The following is a 17,742-nucleotide window of genomic DNA, read 5'->3' as shown; positions in this document are numbered from 1 at the left end:
TTGAGCGGCCTGTTTTCAGAGTCTTGAGCAGTACGTTTTTCATTGACCTGTAGTTGTTTCAGTTTCGATACATTTTTTTGTGAAACGGGTCACATGTCAGCCCTCACACCATCGCTACGCACACTTCAAGCGACATCATAATGTACGTAGACCTTTATTACAAAACGCGCCAGTATGGCGCAAGTTAAAGTTTTACTTGCGAATAGTGCGTACTTAGAGCTTTACGATAAATTCAAATATGAGGCGAGGTGTCTGTTAAAGAAACTGACTTTAGTCCGTCGGACATGTGGGCCGATGAGTTAAAAGGGTTTTCCAGCCCACAGAACTTTTGCCGGCATATGGCCGTGGTCCGACGGCTTTCGCAATCACTGGAATGGTATCCCATGTGTAATGATAGTGCTTACTGTATATTCTGAGGAAATGGTATCCCATGTGTTATGATAGTGCTTACTGTATATTCTGAGGGAATGGTATCCCATGTGTTATGATAGTGCTTACTGTATATTCTGAGGGAATGGTATCCCATGTGTTATGATAGTGCTTACTGTATATTCTGAGGGAATGGTATCCCATGTGTTATGTTAGTGCTTACTGTATATTCTGAGGGAATGGTATCCCATGTGTTATAACAGTGCTTACTGTAAATTCTGAGGGAATGGTATCCCATGTGTTATAACAGTGCTTACTGTATATTCTGAGGGAATGGTATCCCATGTGTTATGATAGCTTACTGTATATTCTGTGGGAATGGTATCCCATGTGTTATGATCGTGCTCTCCAAGGCTACCACTGGGATGTCGTTTTGCAAGGCTTGTGACACCTCCCTAGAGTACTGGAGAAGTCCTGGAACAGAGGAATTTGTTTCTTAATAATAATATTTTTCACAGAGCAAGTGTTCCCTGTATAAGTATTGTTAACAAGTTTCAAACCCTATACACCTTTTCATTTTTTCCATTTTGTGATGTCTTTTGCTTGTTTTTGTTTCACCAGTCAGTTTAAGTTTTCTAAGCCTGGGGTAGATGTTGATTAAAGGGGCAAGTGAAACTGAAGTGAAGCTATAGTCAGAGATGGCAGTTAAATGACCCAATGTGACCATTACAACAGATATAATAATAAAAACATTAAATACAAAATCTTCTTATCTTAGTAAATGGGCTAGTTGTAAAAGTGAAAGTGAAAATGAAAACAAGTTACAACCAGTAGATAGCACTCAAAAGATACAACATGTCCACCAGAGGGCAATTCTTAAGACAAGACCAATCCCTCACCATGTGACAGGTATCGCTGTTGAGGTTGCACCCTGAGAGTGGTAGTGTTTCTCAGAAGACGCGCCCCTCTGTATAAAGTCAGAAGTCGCATGGTGGTAACAGGGTGTCTGGAAAAATGCAAGAACAGTGAGGTGAAAATGTAATACAAGAGCTGAAATAAACTGCCATACACTTATATATGTTGAGATTGATAAATAACCAGAGAAATAGTTAATCTTGTATAAAAGCAAATACTTGTACTTTAATTATTTGTGACTGGGCTTAATCATTTATTATTTTGTCTGACAGCAACATTTACATGATCAAGAAATGAAACCTGTTGACACATGCACATACCACGTGTTTTCTATTTTTAACATAATTTTACCACAGCTGTAGGGGAAACAATCAACATTACTACTACATCGCAACATGTGCATGTACAACACGCTGACAATGTTTTTTGTATGTCAAGAAAAACAATGTTCAATTCAATTCATCTGTGTAAACAATATTTACATGATTGCATGTTTCTTGATATTTGCACCAAAGCATAAAAGGAAATAATCACCTGGCTAAGTATCGAAACAAAGCATGTATGGTCTCTAACACGTACTTACTCCTAACCCGACTGAAATTGGTCAAGAAATTTTACATCCAAAACATTCCTACCAAAAAACAATGGCGAGCTACGAAGAGGTACGACACATGTGGTGAAGCCACCTAAAACATTAAAAACAATGAAATCAAAGTTCATGCACATTTCATAAAAATGAATAAAAATGGCCTATAATAGCCAGTATCTGTCATTTGAGAAGTTTAAATATATCGTTTTGGGTCAAGATGTTCACTTTGTCTCAAGGTTTTAAGCATATTATAAGCGATCTTACAAAAACTAGGTCATCTTTTAGTGAATCTAGGTCAACCAGGCTCCACGGTTGAAAGAGGGGTGTCCAGGGTACAGGAGAATATGCACTGTCACTGGCGAGATTGTCAGGTAGGACCCCCAAAAACTGTGATGAATCAATTAATTATTATTATTTGGCTCCTTATGCTCCAAAGCTGTGTTCGATTATCAATTATCAGCCCAGCAGGATCTATTTCTGCAGGGTTTCTCACCACAAGGAGCAATGTACCAGTAGACAGTAGTCAGCTTAATTACTTGTCTGGCAAGTTCCCTAGCCAAGCAACATGAACAACATAATGGACCACAAAGTTTTTCTGACTTTACCCAAGTACATTAAGATTCATCTCTCTCTCTCTCTCTTATTTATTTATTTATTTATTTATTTATTTATTTATTTGTTGATTTGTAGGCCTGGAACCAGGAGGGCCTGCCTCTCTCCACCACCAGCAATGAGGCCTGTAAACTCTATGATGCTGTTCTTACTCAGGTAATCTCTCTTTCTCTCTCTCTCTCTCTCTCTCTTTTAAACAAATGCACATAATTATTTCATAATGAAAGGAATGTAAAATGAATTTTAGAAAGTTGATAAAGACACAATATTGAGTGATATACCTTTTTATAGAAAAAATTACATTTGATCAGGGCATTTTTCATTCATAACTGTTTTGAGTTCACCATTTTTAGGTTTTGAGTTAAGTTTTTAGGGTAAGTTATACTCTAATAATGGAAACAAAGACTGGTGAATTTTACTTGTTGGATTATACATATTATAAAAAGTACAGATCTTGGAAACTGTTTAATAGTTTGAGATAATTTTCTCGGTATTTTTCGATGGGATATACATATGCATATTTTCATACTATATGGATTTCAATGAGCATTGGTTGCATTTAAAGTGGTCTATAATTTAAGTTTGCTATGACCCTAGGAAAAATGTTTATTATGAAATTAAAAACCTATAACAAATTTTATTTAATTTTGTCAACTTAAAATTTTTTTTGAAGTATGTTGGTTGGTATGATGAAGACAGTGTTGGTGGGATAGAAACAGCTGCTAAAAAATTGACAGAAACAGATGCTGATTTTGGTAGGTACTTTTAGGGCAGCTATTATTATTACAGCAAGAAAAATTCTAGACATTTCAACTCCTGAGTGCCAAAACTGTTGGAAAAATATCATTTAATTTACAACCCTTTTTTTCAAATTCTAAATTTCTGTTTTTATCATAGTAAGTGAAATTCACCAGTCTCCTTTCCTGTAAAAGTAGGACTTAAATATAAGAAACTTAGAACTAACCAGCTGGTTTATAGTTCATGGTTTGGTGACCATTTTTCGAAAAAAAAAAGGGAATCGTTAGTTGGTGATTGAAGGAACTTTGTTGAAATCTCTAGGATTTTTAAGGTTAATCTGTTGGGATCTATCACTCCTTTCCTGCTTTTAAACTATGATTATATTAATTAACTGACATTTAAAGAATAAAACCAACTGTTTTTAATATGTGTGTATTTGTAGTATACTGGTGTCTATGATGATGCAAGTGTAGGAGGAATAGCCACTTCAATGAAAGCAATGCTTGCTGCTGACCCTAACTTTGGTACAAGACTTCATCACACAAACACTGACTTTAAATTATTGTTTTTTTTTTTATTTAATATTTATATTTATTTTTTATTTTTAAAAAGGGTTTCGGTTAAAATATTTTTAGAGCAGTGTGCAATACAATTTTGTAATATCTTATCAGTATGATACAAACAAACAGAAAAAAGGCATATATTAACTTGATGCCAACGAAATTTGGATACTAGAATCTGTGATTGTTTGTGTAGACTTGTAAACCTTCACAATCATATTTTTCTATTCAGTCATGGGACAAGTCCTGACTAACGGGTTGGACCTGATTGGCACAGGGAGGACCATCAACCTTGACCCAGATTTCAAGGCTGCCATCAATACAATGGCTGATATGGCCACAAAGCAGGATATCACAGAGAGGGAGAAACAGCATGCTAAAGCTATTCAAGTGTGGGCTGAGGGGTAAGGTCAGAACAGTGGTGACATCTAGTGTACTGTTTGAGTAATTTGACTCCACACTAGATGGCATTTGAGGGCATGTGCAAAAAGGTAGTCTGTACAGGTATACTTCCTCCTGCTGTTAAGATAATAATAATAAATGAAGATTTAGTCAAATAAAGACCTTCCCCTACATGATAATTAATTCTTTTATGAGGCTATTCTTTTTGTTATTTTAAAATTAACTGACTCAGCCACAGATGCCCTCTTTACATCAGGTGGTATACTTAACTGTCCCAGTACACTTTTCAAGTCAAATGGTATACTTTATTAAAACAGATACCATATGTCATTAAGGGCATTGTTTATATTACAGAACCATTATGCCTTTGATGAAGAAATTATACTTGTCTATTAGTAACCAAAATCTAGACACTATCAGTGTTATAGTACCTTCAGTTGGTAGTAAGATATAAATCATGCCTGATATTTAGTCATCTAAACCCTGTAGTATTTTAACATGTAATAAATATATTATTTCCCTGTATTTCAGAGACATAACCGGGGCCTGTCATGTCTGGGAAGACATCTTGGTGGTGCACCCTACAGATATGTTGGCACTGAAATTTGCCCACGATAGCTACTTCTATCTGGGCTATCAGCCCCATATGAGAGATTCCATAGCCAGGGTGTTACCGTACTGGAAACCCTCCATGCCTTTGTATGGGTACGTGTTAGGCTCTCTTCACATTAGAAATGGTATGGTTTAGGGTAAGAGCTGTACAGGTACACTTTGGAAGGTTCCCACAGGTATCTACACCACAGTGGGTTTATACACACCCTTGTCTACTCTCCACAAGTTTACTTCTTTCATGCTGTTTAGTTAAAGGTACACTCCATGGGTTTGAAAATCCCCTATTAGCAAATGCTTGTTCTTGCAATCCATGGATTTCTTATAAAACCTTTCATACACCTTATAAACCATTTAACCTCACAGTATACCTGCACAGCTGTTTTTCTAAACTCTACTGCACAATGCGGTTAGGGTCTCCATCCTAATGTAGACACAAAGTGAATCCACTAAACGAATCCACCAATCGATAAATATCATATGAGAACAAATTATGAACTATGTAGTCACAAAACACATCATAACAGTGACATTGCTCTTAGACAGCTTTGTTGAAGGTGCTCTACTTAGATTATTATTTTATTACAAACCCTACTGTGAATCAAAAATCTAGGTTCTATCCTCTTTGCCATTCATTTTTTTTTTTTTTTTTTTTTTGGTTTTTTTTTGTAAAAGGCCCCAACCCTCTTTGCTGGCTCTTGTTCCATGGTATAAATCTAATTACTTAATAAACACAGTTATTCCAATACTATTTTAGATACCTGTTTGGCATGCATTCCTTTGGCCTTGTGGAAACCAGTCTTTACTCAGAGGCAGAGAAGGTGTCCAGGAAGGTAAGAGGAGATGAGATGAGATGAGATGAAATGACTCGAGATGAGATTTTATTTGCCACCAAAAAAGGGAATATATTGTTGACTTGCAATTAATAGTAAAAAAATGATGCATTATAAAAAGTGAAAAAAACATGGGAACAATAATTCATAAAAAAGGAAAAACATGACAACAGTGAGAAAAATGTTATAAAATTGTGATGCTAAAAATAACAAACCACTTGCCTAGATTGAGATAATAAAACATAAAGGTGACCTGTTTACATTAAGACTGAGCCTTGTATAGCCCAGTACTATTTAACACAAAATGGTGGATAGGATATAGTTTATGAGAAAAAAAAGTTTTACCATTCAAAATTCACCAAAATAATAAAGGGAATGTGGAATTTACCTTTTTTTCTCATAAATTTCCATTTTTGTCTTCTAAAGCTTCCCTCATTGTGTGCTAGTTCATTTTTTGACCAGAATGTGGATCCCTACACTGAAATAGGTTTTTCACCAATTCTGTGTAATGCTGATGAAAAGCAAAGGTTGCTTTAAGTCCTGGCTTTATCTTTTTGTGTTTGTTTGTTGGTTTGTTTGTTTATTTATTTGTACCTAATAAGTATAACATTATATATGTGTAGTTCTAAGTAGTGTCAATTTATAGACATCAACCCTGTACTTTGCCATTATTTGAAGATACTCAACCAGAAAAAGTCAAATAATTCTGCATTCGTGTGTTAATCATTGTCGACAGTTTTAACGTCACATAGCTTCTGTAAGTTTTGCCATCTATGTATCAGACCATTTAGCGGCTTTGCTTCCTTGTTTCATTATTTGAAGGGACTGGATCTCAACCCGAAGGATGCCTGGTCCACCCATTCCCTGGCACACGTGCTGGAAATGATGGGAAGACAGGATGAAGGGATTTCTTTTCTTAGTACAACTGTTAGAGACTGGACGGTAAGAAACGGAGATGGGATAAAGATATTTTTTGTCTCAGTTCAACTATTTGAGACTGGACGGTAAGATAGGGAGTTATAATTAAGTGTTTTTTCTTCCAAATATGATTGTATACATCTGTGATTACAACAAAGTACAAATATGAGGGACTGAACAGCCTTCTTTTTTGGTAAGAATAGGATCAGTTTTTTCACCAACAGGCCCTACATGTATTTATTTATCATAGGAAACAAGATATCATTTGTCTGTCAATTATATATATATAGGAATAATAACTGTTCGTTTCGGCCAAAAAATGAATTTTCCCAGAGTAAACAACAATTTTCTCATACTTACCAATGGTTATCGAACCCGTTTCTGCATTCAAAGTTAATCCCTGTTTTTGTTTGGTTTTATGTTTTAATCTCTAAAGAGATTATTACAGAGTACAGCCATCTGCAGAGATCACATGGTCTGATGACAGTCTCAGATATCAGAATAATAACTATAACTGCCATTTTTGTTGTAAAACAGTAATTATATTATATTTTTTATGAGTTGTTTACAATGTTTTTTATTGTGAAATGCAGATTCCATATGAAAAGTTATTATTCCTTTAACTAATAAGTATCGTTTCTTTATATTAATTTTATTTATTTATTTATTTTCAGACCTGTGGAATGTTGGCCTGCCATAATTTCTGGCACTGGGCTGTCTATCACATTGAAAAGGTATCCATAGCCTGTACAATGATCACACTGTCACAGTGTCAGTGATATGGTTTTGTTTGAGTAATATCTGTCAAAGTTAATCTGATAAGAAATATAATACAGTGAAGAAGGATTTCACAGTGATGAAAAAAAACAAACAGGAAAGTGATTGAGAAAAATAATATGTTTATTATTTTAGGTGTATTTCTTTCAATTTTTAGAATGAAAACAGCTTTTAGTCATGCAACTGTTACATGCAGTTTTTGTGGCAAAAAAGTTATTATTATTATTGTTATTGTTAATATTACAAGGGTGAACATACAGGTGCTGTGGACATATTTGACTCAGAGGTGGGAGAGAGATGTAAGAAATCTGGCGCCATGTTGGACATCGTGGATGCCTGCTCCCTGTTATATCGCCTGGAACTGGAAGGTAAGTGTAACTTAATGTACACTCCAGGCTATGGGGTACTGTTAACACAGGGTCATTTAATAATTATGTTATGTACTTATCAATTTTTGTTCTTATTTATAGCAGCAATGTTATAATTGTGCACCGTTGGAAGGTATAAGATGGGATCACCTTAAGCGGTAAAACAAGATCATCAGGCACAATTAAAACAGACTGCACTTCTTGCTCATTATAATTTATCATGTTTCCATTTTATTTGTATTGATTGTGGATTATTTTCTCTAGGTGTGAATGTTGGTGATAGATGGAACGATGTGTTTGAAACTTGTCGTCCACACACGGATGATCACATCCTGGCATTTAATGACGTCCACATCCTCATGTCCTGTCTAGGTGCCAAGAAGAAAGACGTTACCAAGGAGATGATGGAATCAATCAGAGAGTTTGTCAAGTAAGGGCTTGGATCCGTGACCATAACTTTTTAATCCAAGAATTTTCTTTCAGTGGATAAAATTTATTCTACCAAAATCATTTACAAAATAAAAATAAGATATAGAAATAAAAATTTATAGAAAAAAAGTTTCTGTCATTTCATTAAGTTTCAAATAAGTTCCAGTTAATTTTGTGTTTCAGTTTGTTCTAAGTTACAGGAGATTTTGGATGTTTTCAAAATTTATCCGGCTTGAAGGACTTTTTAGAGCAAGGCCTGTCTGAATATACCAGAAATGGTCATATCATTTATACAATTTTTTTAAGTAACTAAAATTATATAAATCATCTGTAAAAAGAAATGGATAATATTGAAAAGATAGATAAATAGTAGAATTAATTTTAAATTAATAATTATCAGGTCCAAGAACAAATTCCTTTTGCCAATATTTGGTTGAAATCTTGATAAATTTAAATTACATTTACAGAAATGCAGATTGCCCACAGTGGCTTCAATAACAAAATTTGCAGTAAAAAACGATAAAATTAGTAAATAAATGAAAAAAAACCAAGACTTTTCATCATCATTGTTTGACTTGGTTGAAGATAATTATAAAATCTTTTATATTTTCAGAAATGGTAAAGGCACCAACAGAGATGTGACAGCTGAAGTAGGTCTGCCACTTTGTGAAGCATTTGAAGCTTATGATTCTGGAGATTTTGCTCGGGCCGTGAACCTTCTGAACCCACTGAGGTACAAAGTTCTTAGCATAGGGGGAAGCAATGCACAGGTGAGAAGGATAAAACTAACAACTAATTTAAAAGAAGTACTCATAGAGCACAGATATAAGAATTAGTAACAATTATAATGTTTTAAATTTCTCATTTTTGAGCATGTAGTGTTCACCTTCTGATTAATGTATCTGTGCTTCTCTTTAAATATTGATAAAAACTCTTACATGGCATCTTCCTTAAAAAAATCAAGTGATAAATTGTACCTTAAAAAACAATAAGATTGAAAACTAGAATTACAAGGTAAACATTACAAGATAGAATAAAATTACGTATAAATGTGAATGCAAAATGTTTAAAAAATGTTTGTTATTAGAGTCACTTTTTAAGCATGCTTTATAACCTCTAACGAGCAACAATCGACCCTTCACCTTTCCTGACCCCTGACCTCTCTTTGACCCCATGACCTTTGTTATCTTCCAGAGAGATGTTTTCAATCTGTTCCTGATCAATGCAGCACTGAAGTCAGAGGACAAGATGCACCATAAGTTGGCGAGGTAAGAAAAGGATATGAAACATACTGTAACTGGAGTCCACAGACATTTTAGCCTAAGAGAGAGAGAGAGGGAGAGAAGGAGAAGGCAACCTAGAATTTAATTTAAGTTACCTTAATTTAGAGAAGTTAAACATATTGTAAAAGGAAAATATTACAAAATTTAATGTGGGCCATGTATAATTTTATGATAAAAAATTGACAACTACATGTATTCATTTTTTACAATAATTCAATAATTTAGGCCTCCCAACATTTTTACTTAGATCTTTTAAAAATACACGTAAAATACTGATCAAGCTTATGTGTAACTGGCATCCTCTGAAGGGGCCTATCTATTATTTTACTGTAAATGTTTTGATGTCTTATTTCCTTGAAATATCACTTCTTTTTAGGTGTCTGTTGGCAGAGAGAAAATGTCTGAAAGAAAATGCACCAATGACAGATCGTTTGACAGAACGAGCCATGGCTCTCCATGCAGATTAGAAAGTTGACTAGTTTTTAAAGAAGTGCAAAAGTGATTTATCCAGTATTTGACAGCAAAAAAGAAGTAACAAAACAATACAATTTCAATTAAAAAAAACAATATAATTGATCATTTTTGCCAGAGATTGTCAGATTTAAATCACTGAAATTGAGTGGCATTTACGTAATTATGCATCAGATTTATTTTTTGTAAAAGACTATAAATGTTATTTTGTGCCTTTGACTTGGGCTGGTTCAAGATATGTTTGAGAGAAAATGCCTTTATATGGATTATCAGAAGATGCAAATTAGATTTGCAAATTTTGGATTAATTAATTAATTGATAGAATAGTTTCAAATTGGCATATGCCAATAAAATTTTCTACTTGTTATAACATAATTGATGTTCTTATATATATATATATATATATATATATATATATATATATATATATATATATATATATATATATTCATTTAAGCCAATGAGCTAATTTTGCTATGCTATTTTTGGGAAAGGGTATATTTTTGTATGGGCCATCATACGAATTAATTTCGTGGAATAAAATATATGCATTATTTATATCAAACTGCTTTTTTCTTCTGTTTTGAATATAAAAACCATGTGTATTTTAGTAATTTCCAAAACAAAAGTGCACTGGCTAACACAAAGATGTAGTGTAAACATATAACTGCTATCTTGTAGGCAATAATGTCAACTAAGAAATACTGGCACCAGTTAAGATTGTAGGAAGCCTGGGAGTGAAAATGGAGGGTCCCGTTGTGACGTATAACATAGTTTATCCAAAACAGCAATTGGTCTTGGCCCGACATGGGTTGGTCCTTTAAAAGCGCGGATATTTTAACGGCGTTGTCCTTGTATGTCCTGTTGTTAAGAACTCTTTGTATGGCGCTCTCGAAGTCCGCCTCAGTGAAAGTCAGGAAGCTGAGAGATACTCCAATTTTGCACCTGTCTGTGAGTTTTCTGGCGTTCTGATGCTGATCCCAAATTAACGGGACAGCCACAACGGGGACGGCGTGATACAGGGTTTCCCATGTGCTACTGACCCCACAGTGGGTGATGAAGAGTTTCGTGGCAGGGTGCGCAAGGATATCGTTTTGTGGAAACCAGTCGACCAGGTGCGTGTTTTTCCCAAGAGACTTCGGAACAGGTCCCTTGTATCTCCAGATGACAGTTTGAGGTAGTTTGGCGAACACTCTTGCGATGCCTTCCGCCATCTCCTCGGTAAGTTCTGCTACTAAGGTACCGAAACTCATCACGACAACACCATGACGCCTAGACGCCATTAAGTCTTGGTAAAACTTTGGCAGAGGTTTGGGTGGTGTCCAAAGAAGTCCAGAGATTGGTTTAACGTGAGGCATGACCGGTCTGGGATAATCCAGAGCGAAGTCGACATTGGCGGCAATCATCAGAGAAACTCTTTCAAATGCTCTCTTCATGGGGGGCCAAGGCTTCTTTGGAAAATACTCCAACACCATGGCATCTGTGCGTTCTATTTTCTTGTCTAGCCAATCGTTGACTTCGTTTTCTATGTCGGAATTGTGGAGTCTTTCCCAAAACGTCATGTGGTCGGAGTAGCCCCCGGGAATGGCCGGTGTGAAGGACTTAAACACCGGCTGGCGAAACACGTGCCACGGGTCCCAGAATCCTAAATTGGAGTATGCAATGGACGGGATTTCTAAAAAGTCGTTTAGTAGGGGACCAGATCCCAAATTGACCAAGTCAAAGAGAAACAACGAAAAATTGGTCGCTTTCAATTCTTGCAACATTGTTTCGTTTCTTAATAAAAAAAGGCAGAAAGCTTCTTCCATCTCGTCCATTGCCGCCATCATCTTCTCGAGACCCTCGTAAACAGAGCTCATGGTCGTATCCAAGGCCAACTCCCCCGCTTTGTTCACCTCCAGCTTGGGTGTCTCAAATCTGACCAGCGACACGCCGCCAATGTTTGTCCGTGGTTTGTAGTGGTCAGCCACCATCATTGTGACCGAGTGGCCGCGGTCAGTGAGAAGACGGGCGATTTTCTCCATGTTCAGCGTCCGGGAGTTGAACACCTGCGTGTACGGCAACATGAATATCTTCGCACCAAGACAGGCGCTTCTCCCGTGCAGCAATGCCACCCATAATACTACATACAATGGGTACTGCATCATATTGCTGGAGAGATACCTGGGTATACAGTCCATACACCGCCCCTCGATGAACTAGATGTTAACTAAGCGTATCTTGTGTACTCGCTATAACTTAAGGACTTTTTGACCCTGAAAATATGTGACCGATAGGGACACCCCATAACCCATATCTAACTAGGTTATAATCAGGGTTATAACTGTTACGTAAATAAACTATTGCGCATTTGATTATCATTGCGTAAGAGTCTACGCACTAACGAAAAATTGTTTGCACCATTATTTTTTTATTTATTATTATTATTATTATTATTATTATTATTTTTATAAATTGTAGGCGAGCAGCCTTTGCCTTTTTCGAATTCCGACGGATCCGGAATTTTTGTTTTGCTCTTTTTTTTTTTTTTTTTTTTTTTTTTTGTCATGTAAAAATCACGTTGTACCCTTTCTTATATGGCAGCTCTGCGATTATATGGTTACTTATTCACGTACTAGTACCCCCTCCCCCATAATGTATACAGACGGGATGCAATTATCGTTATTAACAGCGTCGTTAAACTAAATTACATGTACCTTGCGTCTTTCTTTGCGATTTTCCTCTGTGTACATAAAACCAAATTGAAACTATGGGGATTATAAAGGATAACTGGTTCGACTTGACGAAGCATTCTTTATTTCAAAACACGTGCACCATAGTGTACCAGCATACGTGTCCAGCAATTTGTTAAGTACAGATCCATGCATTAAGAAGTGATAGTTGACAGGGGACGCTCTGAAGGTCGTACTGCGGAGGATTTACCAGAGATAACCTTTTCGAGGGCACGGGCACTTGGTAACAAATGTAGGTTCAGTTATCATGAACAGAAAGTGTCTTCATTTCTTTAATTGCCACTTTCGCTCCCACTGGCCCTCTCTCTAACCCCCCCCCCCTCTCTCTCTCTCTCTCTCTCTCTCTCTCTCTCTCTCTCTCTCTCTCTCTCTCTCTCTGTCTCTCTCTCTCTCTCTGTTCCTCGGTCTGCGTTGTGGGTCGTGTGTGTGTTGTGTTCAAAACAACATGTTTTGCCGTAGTATGACAAGCTAGCAAGGACGCAAAGGAATTCGATAAGGTTATCCCGGCACAAAAAAATCCGAAAGAAGTAAAGTCCAAGAAGGAAGGAACTGTCCAGGAAGGGAGGGGAGTGCAGGGCGTTTTTTTCTTGTATTCGTATTAAAAGTGTCTTATGCGCATTTGAAACTGTCCCAATATCCCATTTTATTTGAAAATTCTCTAAAGTTTCATTGTGCTTATCTTTACCAACTTAGACCTTGAAAAACGGTAAATTCTCTCAAATAAAAACACGTAGTCGATATTTCCTTTTGTAATAGCAGGAAAACTAAAGGAGGTCTGAATGGCTTAGGCTGCTTCTAGAACTAATGTAGGTGGATTATACACTCGTGAGAAAGAGGTAAACTTATGAGGAAAGTTAAAATTTTGGTGCAAAACTCCCTGTGCCTATTTAACATGTCATATTATCAAGTAGAGACGCATTTTAATGTACCATGCTCTAAATAACCTCACAGTTAAAACGTGTGACTAGGGAGCTATCCAGTATTTATTCATACATAAATCATTGCTCAGCTTGTAATTTGCATTTCACCTTGTTAAGATTTGAGTTTGTCGGAGCAGGTGCATAAATGAAGATATCTTCACGATTTTTTCTGTTAATAAGATATTTGAGAGGAGTTACTTGGCGATGTTTTTAAATATATAAACTTCGGAGTAAAAAAGTTTGAGTAAATAAAAATTAATTAATTAATTAATTCTACTCATAGCGCCTACATTTTCGATTAGTCTTCAACAAACTAATAATGATTAGTGATCTATTTTAACTCACTGTCAGGGAGTAAGTAACACTTTGTTGTATTTTGTCCACATAGAACCTTCCGAGTAGCAGAGGAGCATTGAACGGTGACATCACCATGTAGAACGTCATCTACTCACTGACGTCACTCACCAAACCAAAACAAAAGCAATGGAATTCTCAGCAAGCACCGGTGACGTCGAGATGTCACTGCATCGAGGAAGGCTTACGTCAAGGTCAAGGGTGAACTGGTCTTTTATTTCGCGGATTGCTCTGATATTGGGCGTAATTGTCATCAACATAGTGTTTGCTTGGATAATTCCGTACAGCGTGTCATACCCAGCATTAAGATATCTAGCAACCGTCATAGTGATAGCAGTGGATTTCTCGCCGTTTATCCTAGTGATTGCGGTGGCTATTAAAGATGTTTTGAAAACTTACTAGGCAGAGTGCACGGGGCTGATGCACTGCTGTATATGCCAGCATGATACATATATTGCGTTACTCACTGATTAATCGAAAAACTGTGGGCAATAAAAAATGACGGCCATCGAAAACTTGGATTTTAAGATATCAACAACACAACACCTATGTGCACCTAGATTTTATGATTTTAACTCATTTTACTATTCAATTGTGTGGATGTGATCCTTGATATGGATTTGTGACCACGAGATGACTTGTTTGTATATTAACCAAATTAATTCATTTAATAATCAATCAGAAAATGATTATTAAATGACTTATATATCCAGAATGAAATAAGATAAAATAAAAGAGACGAAAAAGCTGAAGCCTAAAACAGGAATATTTTTGAAAAAAAATCCAATCTACTTTGAATAAATATCAATCAGACCCAAGAAATTGATTGCACCTCTATGTACCAGGGAATACCCAGGCACTGTATCCGCCCAATGTGTACTACACTATATTTAAGTGAAAAAAAAAACAAAAAGGAAAAAAATGAGGGTCCATTAGATCCGTACAGGGTATGGTTAGCGTGACGTAAGTGGGTCAAACTATCTGAAAACCAGGACAATGCTTACTTGTTCAAATCAATGTGAACAGGATCCTGTATCACAGGGACTCTCTTGCACGTAACACCAATATGTACCACATAATGAATTAAACGTTATTATCTTGTCTGTGGTTGGAGACGCGTGTAAGGGACTCCACTTCACCTCTTCGTGCTCACGCGTGATTTATTGTCACTGAACATAGACGCTTGTGGCTAGCAAAAGATCACGTGGTGTAATTAAGATCTTAGTCGCGCTGTAGCTGTGCTGGAGAAAGTGGATATTGGACGCTTTCAGTGACAGGTCAATGTGACCAAAGAGACCAGCGAGATTTCTCCTGTTTTCTTGTAATGACACTGATTTCCCCGATTTTCGCCTAGAATTGTAAGATTTGTGGCGGGTCGATACAAAAACACTGAAGAAGTCAAAACCATCTCTCGACCACTGAGGTAAACCTTGGACTACATGTATCTGTGTTTTGATCTAATCTGTATACAAATCTCACAAATATCTTCCCTGGTATATGGTTGGCTGGTAGACGACCGACTTCGGGCACAGCATTCATGAATCCTGGTACATTTCATAGAAGTAAGTAAACATGTTGTATGACGTTGGTATTACATCTATTAAGGCGCTGCTCTTTTATACTTCTAGGCGTGTAATACTGTAAAGAATTTCACTATGCGAATTATTCGCTTCGCAGATGGATGTATAATACTGTAATACAAGTGCACTTGTTATTTCAAATCACTGGACCTTGGGCTGTCAGGAGATCCTGTTCACGTATTTAAGCCAAATGCTGAACACTTAATAAAATAAACACTTAGAATATATTAAGTCACGTGCAACCACGGCTGTCAACCATTGTCCACCCATAACATATTTTTGCTGCACACCCTCCACGTTTTACCGTCGGTATTTTTGTGTCTTGAATGACCAGCTTCTCCATACTAGAGGTCAACTGAATAATGATATTCCGTTCCAAAATTTCCAAAGTAGAGAATTTTGACAATAATTAGACTCAAACACATATCTGGCTAATAGCAAGTGAACATTTTGGAAGGTGTGGATTGTGGTTTTGGAAGATGGTAATGCCCCCCCCCATACTAAACATAAACATAACATATGTGTAGCAAAGACACAGCGTCGAGTCCCCGTTTGAGTCATGTTTGACATCGCCTGCTTGTTTGCATATGGATTATTTACGCAGAGAATGCGATGTGATAAATGTTAACAGATGCATTTAATGTATGTTTAAATAAGGGATTTGTACCATCACAGTAGCAATTTAGAAGTCTATCATTTTCATTCAACATACATCTACCAAAGTATTAGGCTAATTTTCTTTGACTCTCATCACTGTTGTCACGGGTACCTGTACCAGCGTTTTCCATTTGGTTTTCCCTTAAAAAGTGAAATATTTTATTTTGGATGTTTTTCCCTTTCTGGTTTAAAATACCAAAATCTTCAACCCTCTCCATAAATATTAACACTTAAGTTAAATAAAGAACACAGAAGGGAGTGGTTTGACTATTAATTGAATATTATTTATTTAGTCATTTACAGATAACAAATTATCAGTATTGAACATATAATATATCATGGGTTTTTGTTAACAAAAATAAAAAACGACAAATAAATATCAATGAATTTCAGATTTCACAGGAAGACTGTATTAACCTAGTGTAGATGTACAAGGTCGAGCGCCAGTCAGTGTCAAAGTAATTTCAGTATGCATCCAGCTAGTCAACTGGAAATGTGAATACTATAAAGAACACAGGACTTTGCTCAACGAACAAAGAAGAAAACCGAAAGCAAAATTGCGCGCTATCTGGAAATGCAAATCAATACTTCTGATCAGCATTCTCATGAGGAATCAACTGTGTCGGTGTATGTACTATATGTCTTGCCACAAGGCAGGGTAAGATAATAGACTCAACTCAGGGAGGAGATCAACATTACGAAGACGGTCAACCTTACCCAGACGGAAGGTCAATATTACTCAGGCCGTAGGTCAACATTGCTCAGATCGTAGGTCAACCTTACTCAGACCGTAGGTCAACATTGCTCAGACCGTAGGTCAACATTGCTCAGACCGTAGGTCAACCTTACTCAGACAAGACAACATTACTCAGACAGTATATTAATGACAAAATGTTCCCATCTGAAACTTCAGATGAAAACCGCCTACTTACGAGCGGGCGCAGCAAGAGAAGTACATTTTGTGCAAGTCTTCTCTTCGTTGTTATCATTATACTGGTCATTGGCGTTAACGTCGGAGTGGCATGGATTATACCCCTCAGCCCAGACATACTCCACCCATCATTAAAGTACATAGCTATAGCACTTCTCGTGCTGATTGACCTTTCGCCATTTTTATTGGTGATTGGGTACCGTGTGGTGACCTTGATATTATCTATGCGGGATTCTGGGGACGAAAGCATATATAAAGACCCAGATATTCAAACTGGCGAATGAAAATAGTGCGTTGACCTGGAGTAGCGTATTGTGACCTTATTGTGACCTTGCTGTGACCTTTTGGAACCTTGTCACCAAACCGGAATTGTGGTGTCCATCGAGCACAGTTGGGGTATTGGAACCGGTTATTGGACACCCCCATGTTGACCTGCGGCTTTCTGGGGGATACAGACTTGTATATCGACCGCTGGCTTAATTGTTGTTTATTTATTTATTACCTGTTTTTGAAATGCTGACTCTGTCAGTAGCAGTGAACTTAACTGCCGACTACCGGTTGTAATTTTTTGTAACTGTATTGTGACGCATACAGTATGTCACTCTGGTGTAAATTTCGGCATATTGACTGAATATGCCGTTCAAATAAAGATATTTCAGAGATGTGTCTCTATATGTATATATTTCGCCATGTTA

At 36.6% G+C, this 17,742-nt stretch overlaps 3 protein-coding genes and 1 long non-coding RNA gene across 6 annotated transcripts in view; 2 read left to right on the top strand and 2 right to left on the bottom strand.

Moving 5' to 3' along the window:
- The window catches only part of LOC106179630 (uncharacterized), a 30,105-nt gene extending 28,102 nt beyond the window's left edge, over positions 1–2,003 (bottom strand). For both annotated transcript variants that reach the window (XM_086998379.1, XM_086998380.1), the window contains exons 1-3: positions 1,819–2,003; positions 1,269–1,375; positions 732–843 (exon numbers count right to left, since the gene is read on the bottom strand). In XM_086998379.1, the coding sequence (XP_086854505.1) occupies positions 732–843; positions 1,269–1,359 (203 nt within the window). In that variant the 5' untranslated portion in view covers positions 1,360–1,375; positions 1,819–2,003. The remainder of the gene's footprint in view (positions 1–731; positions 844–1,268; positions 1,376–1,818) is intronic.
- Positions 2,004–2,138: 135 nt separating this feature from the next.
- Positions 2,139–10,155, top strand: LOC106179631 (tetratricopeptide repeat protein 38-like). Of its 2 annotated transcripts, XM_086998385.1 has the most exons (14): positions 2,166–2,244; positions 2,564–2,641; positions 3,159–3,240; positions 3,666–3,747; positions 4,016–4,187; positions 4,717–4,890; positions 5,552–5,627; positions 6,450–6,569; positions 7,220–7,279; positions 7,570–7,690; positions 7,955–8,120; positions 8,733–8,889; positions 9,314–9,387; positions 9,779–10,155. In XM_086998385.1, the coding sequence occupies exons 3-14, from the start codon at positions 3,229–3,231 to the stop codon at positions 9,867–9,869; spliced, it is 1,305 nt and encodes a 434-aa protein (XP_086854511.1). In that variant the 5' UTR covers positions 2,166–2,244; positions 2,564–2,641; positions 3,159–3,228; the 3' UTR covers positions 9,870–10,155. The 2 variants fall into 2 exon arrangements, with proteins under 2 accessions (XP_086854509.1, XP_086854511.1); XM_086998383.1 differs by lacking the exon at positions 3,666–3,747 and having other exon boundaries at positions 2,139–2,244.
- LOC106154738 (UDP-glucuronosyltransferase 1-2) lies at positions 10,004–12,020 on the bottom strand. The gene is made up of 2 exons (XM_013529196.2): positions 10,508–12,020; positions 10,004–10,011 (listed from the first exon to the last, which is right to left on the bottom strand). The coding sequence occupies exons 1-2, from the start codon at positions 12,018–12,020 to the stop codon at positions 10,004–10,006; spliced, it is 1,521 nt and encodes a 506-aa protein (XP_013384650.2).
- A 2,809-nt stretch (positions 12,021–14,829) lies between these two features.
- LOC147759205 (uncharacterized) lies at positions 14,830–17,725 on the top strand. Its single transcript, XR_015331675.1, has 2 exons — positions 14,830–15,441; positions 16,510–17,725. It is a non-coding gene; the product is annotated as an uncharacterized LOC147759205 (long non-coding RNA).
- The last annotated feature ends 17 nt before the right edge of the window (positions 17,726–17,742 follow it).

The sequence above is a fragment of the Lingula anatina genome, unplaced genomic scaffold (genome assembly GCF_051362555.1).
Source record: "Lingula anatina isolate TDL-2025a unplaced genomic scaffold, LinAna3.0 unanchor82, whole genome shotgun sequence".
NCBI classification, from domain to species: domain Eukaryota; kingdom Metazoa; phylum Brachiopoda; class Lingulata; order Lingulida; family Lingulidae; genus Lingula; species Lingula anatina.
The sequence above is the reverse complement of the archived record's forward strand: the minus strand, read 5'-3'. Positions and strand labels throughout refer to the sequence as shown.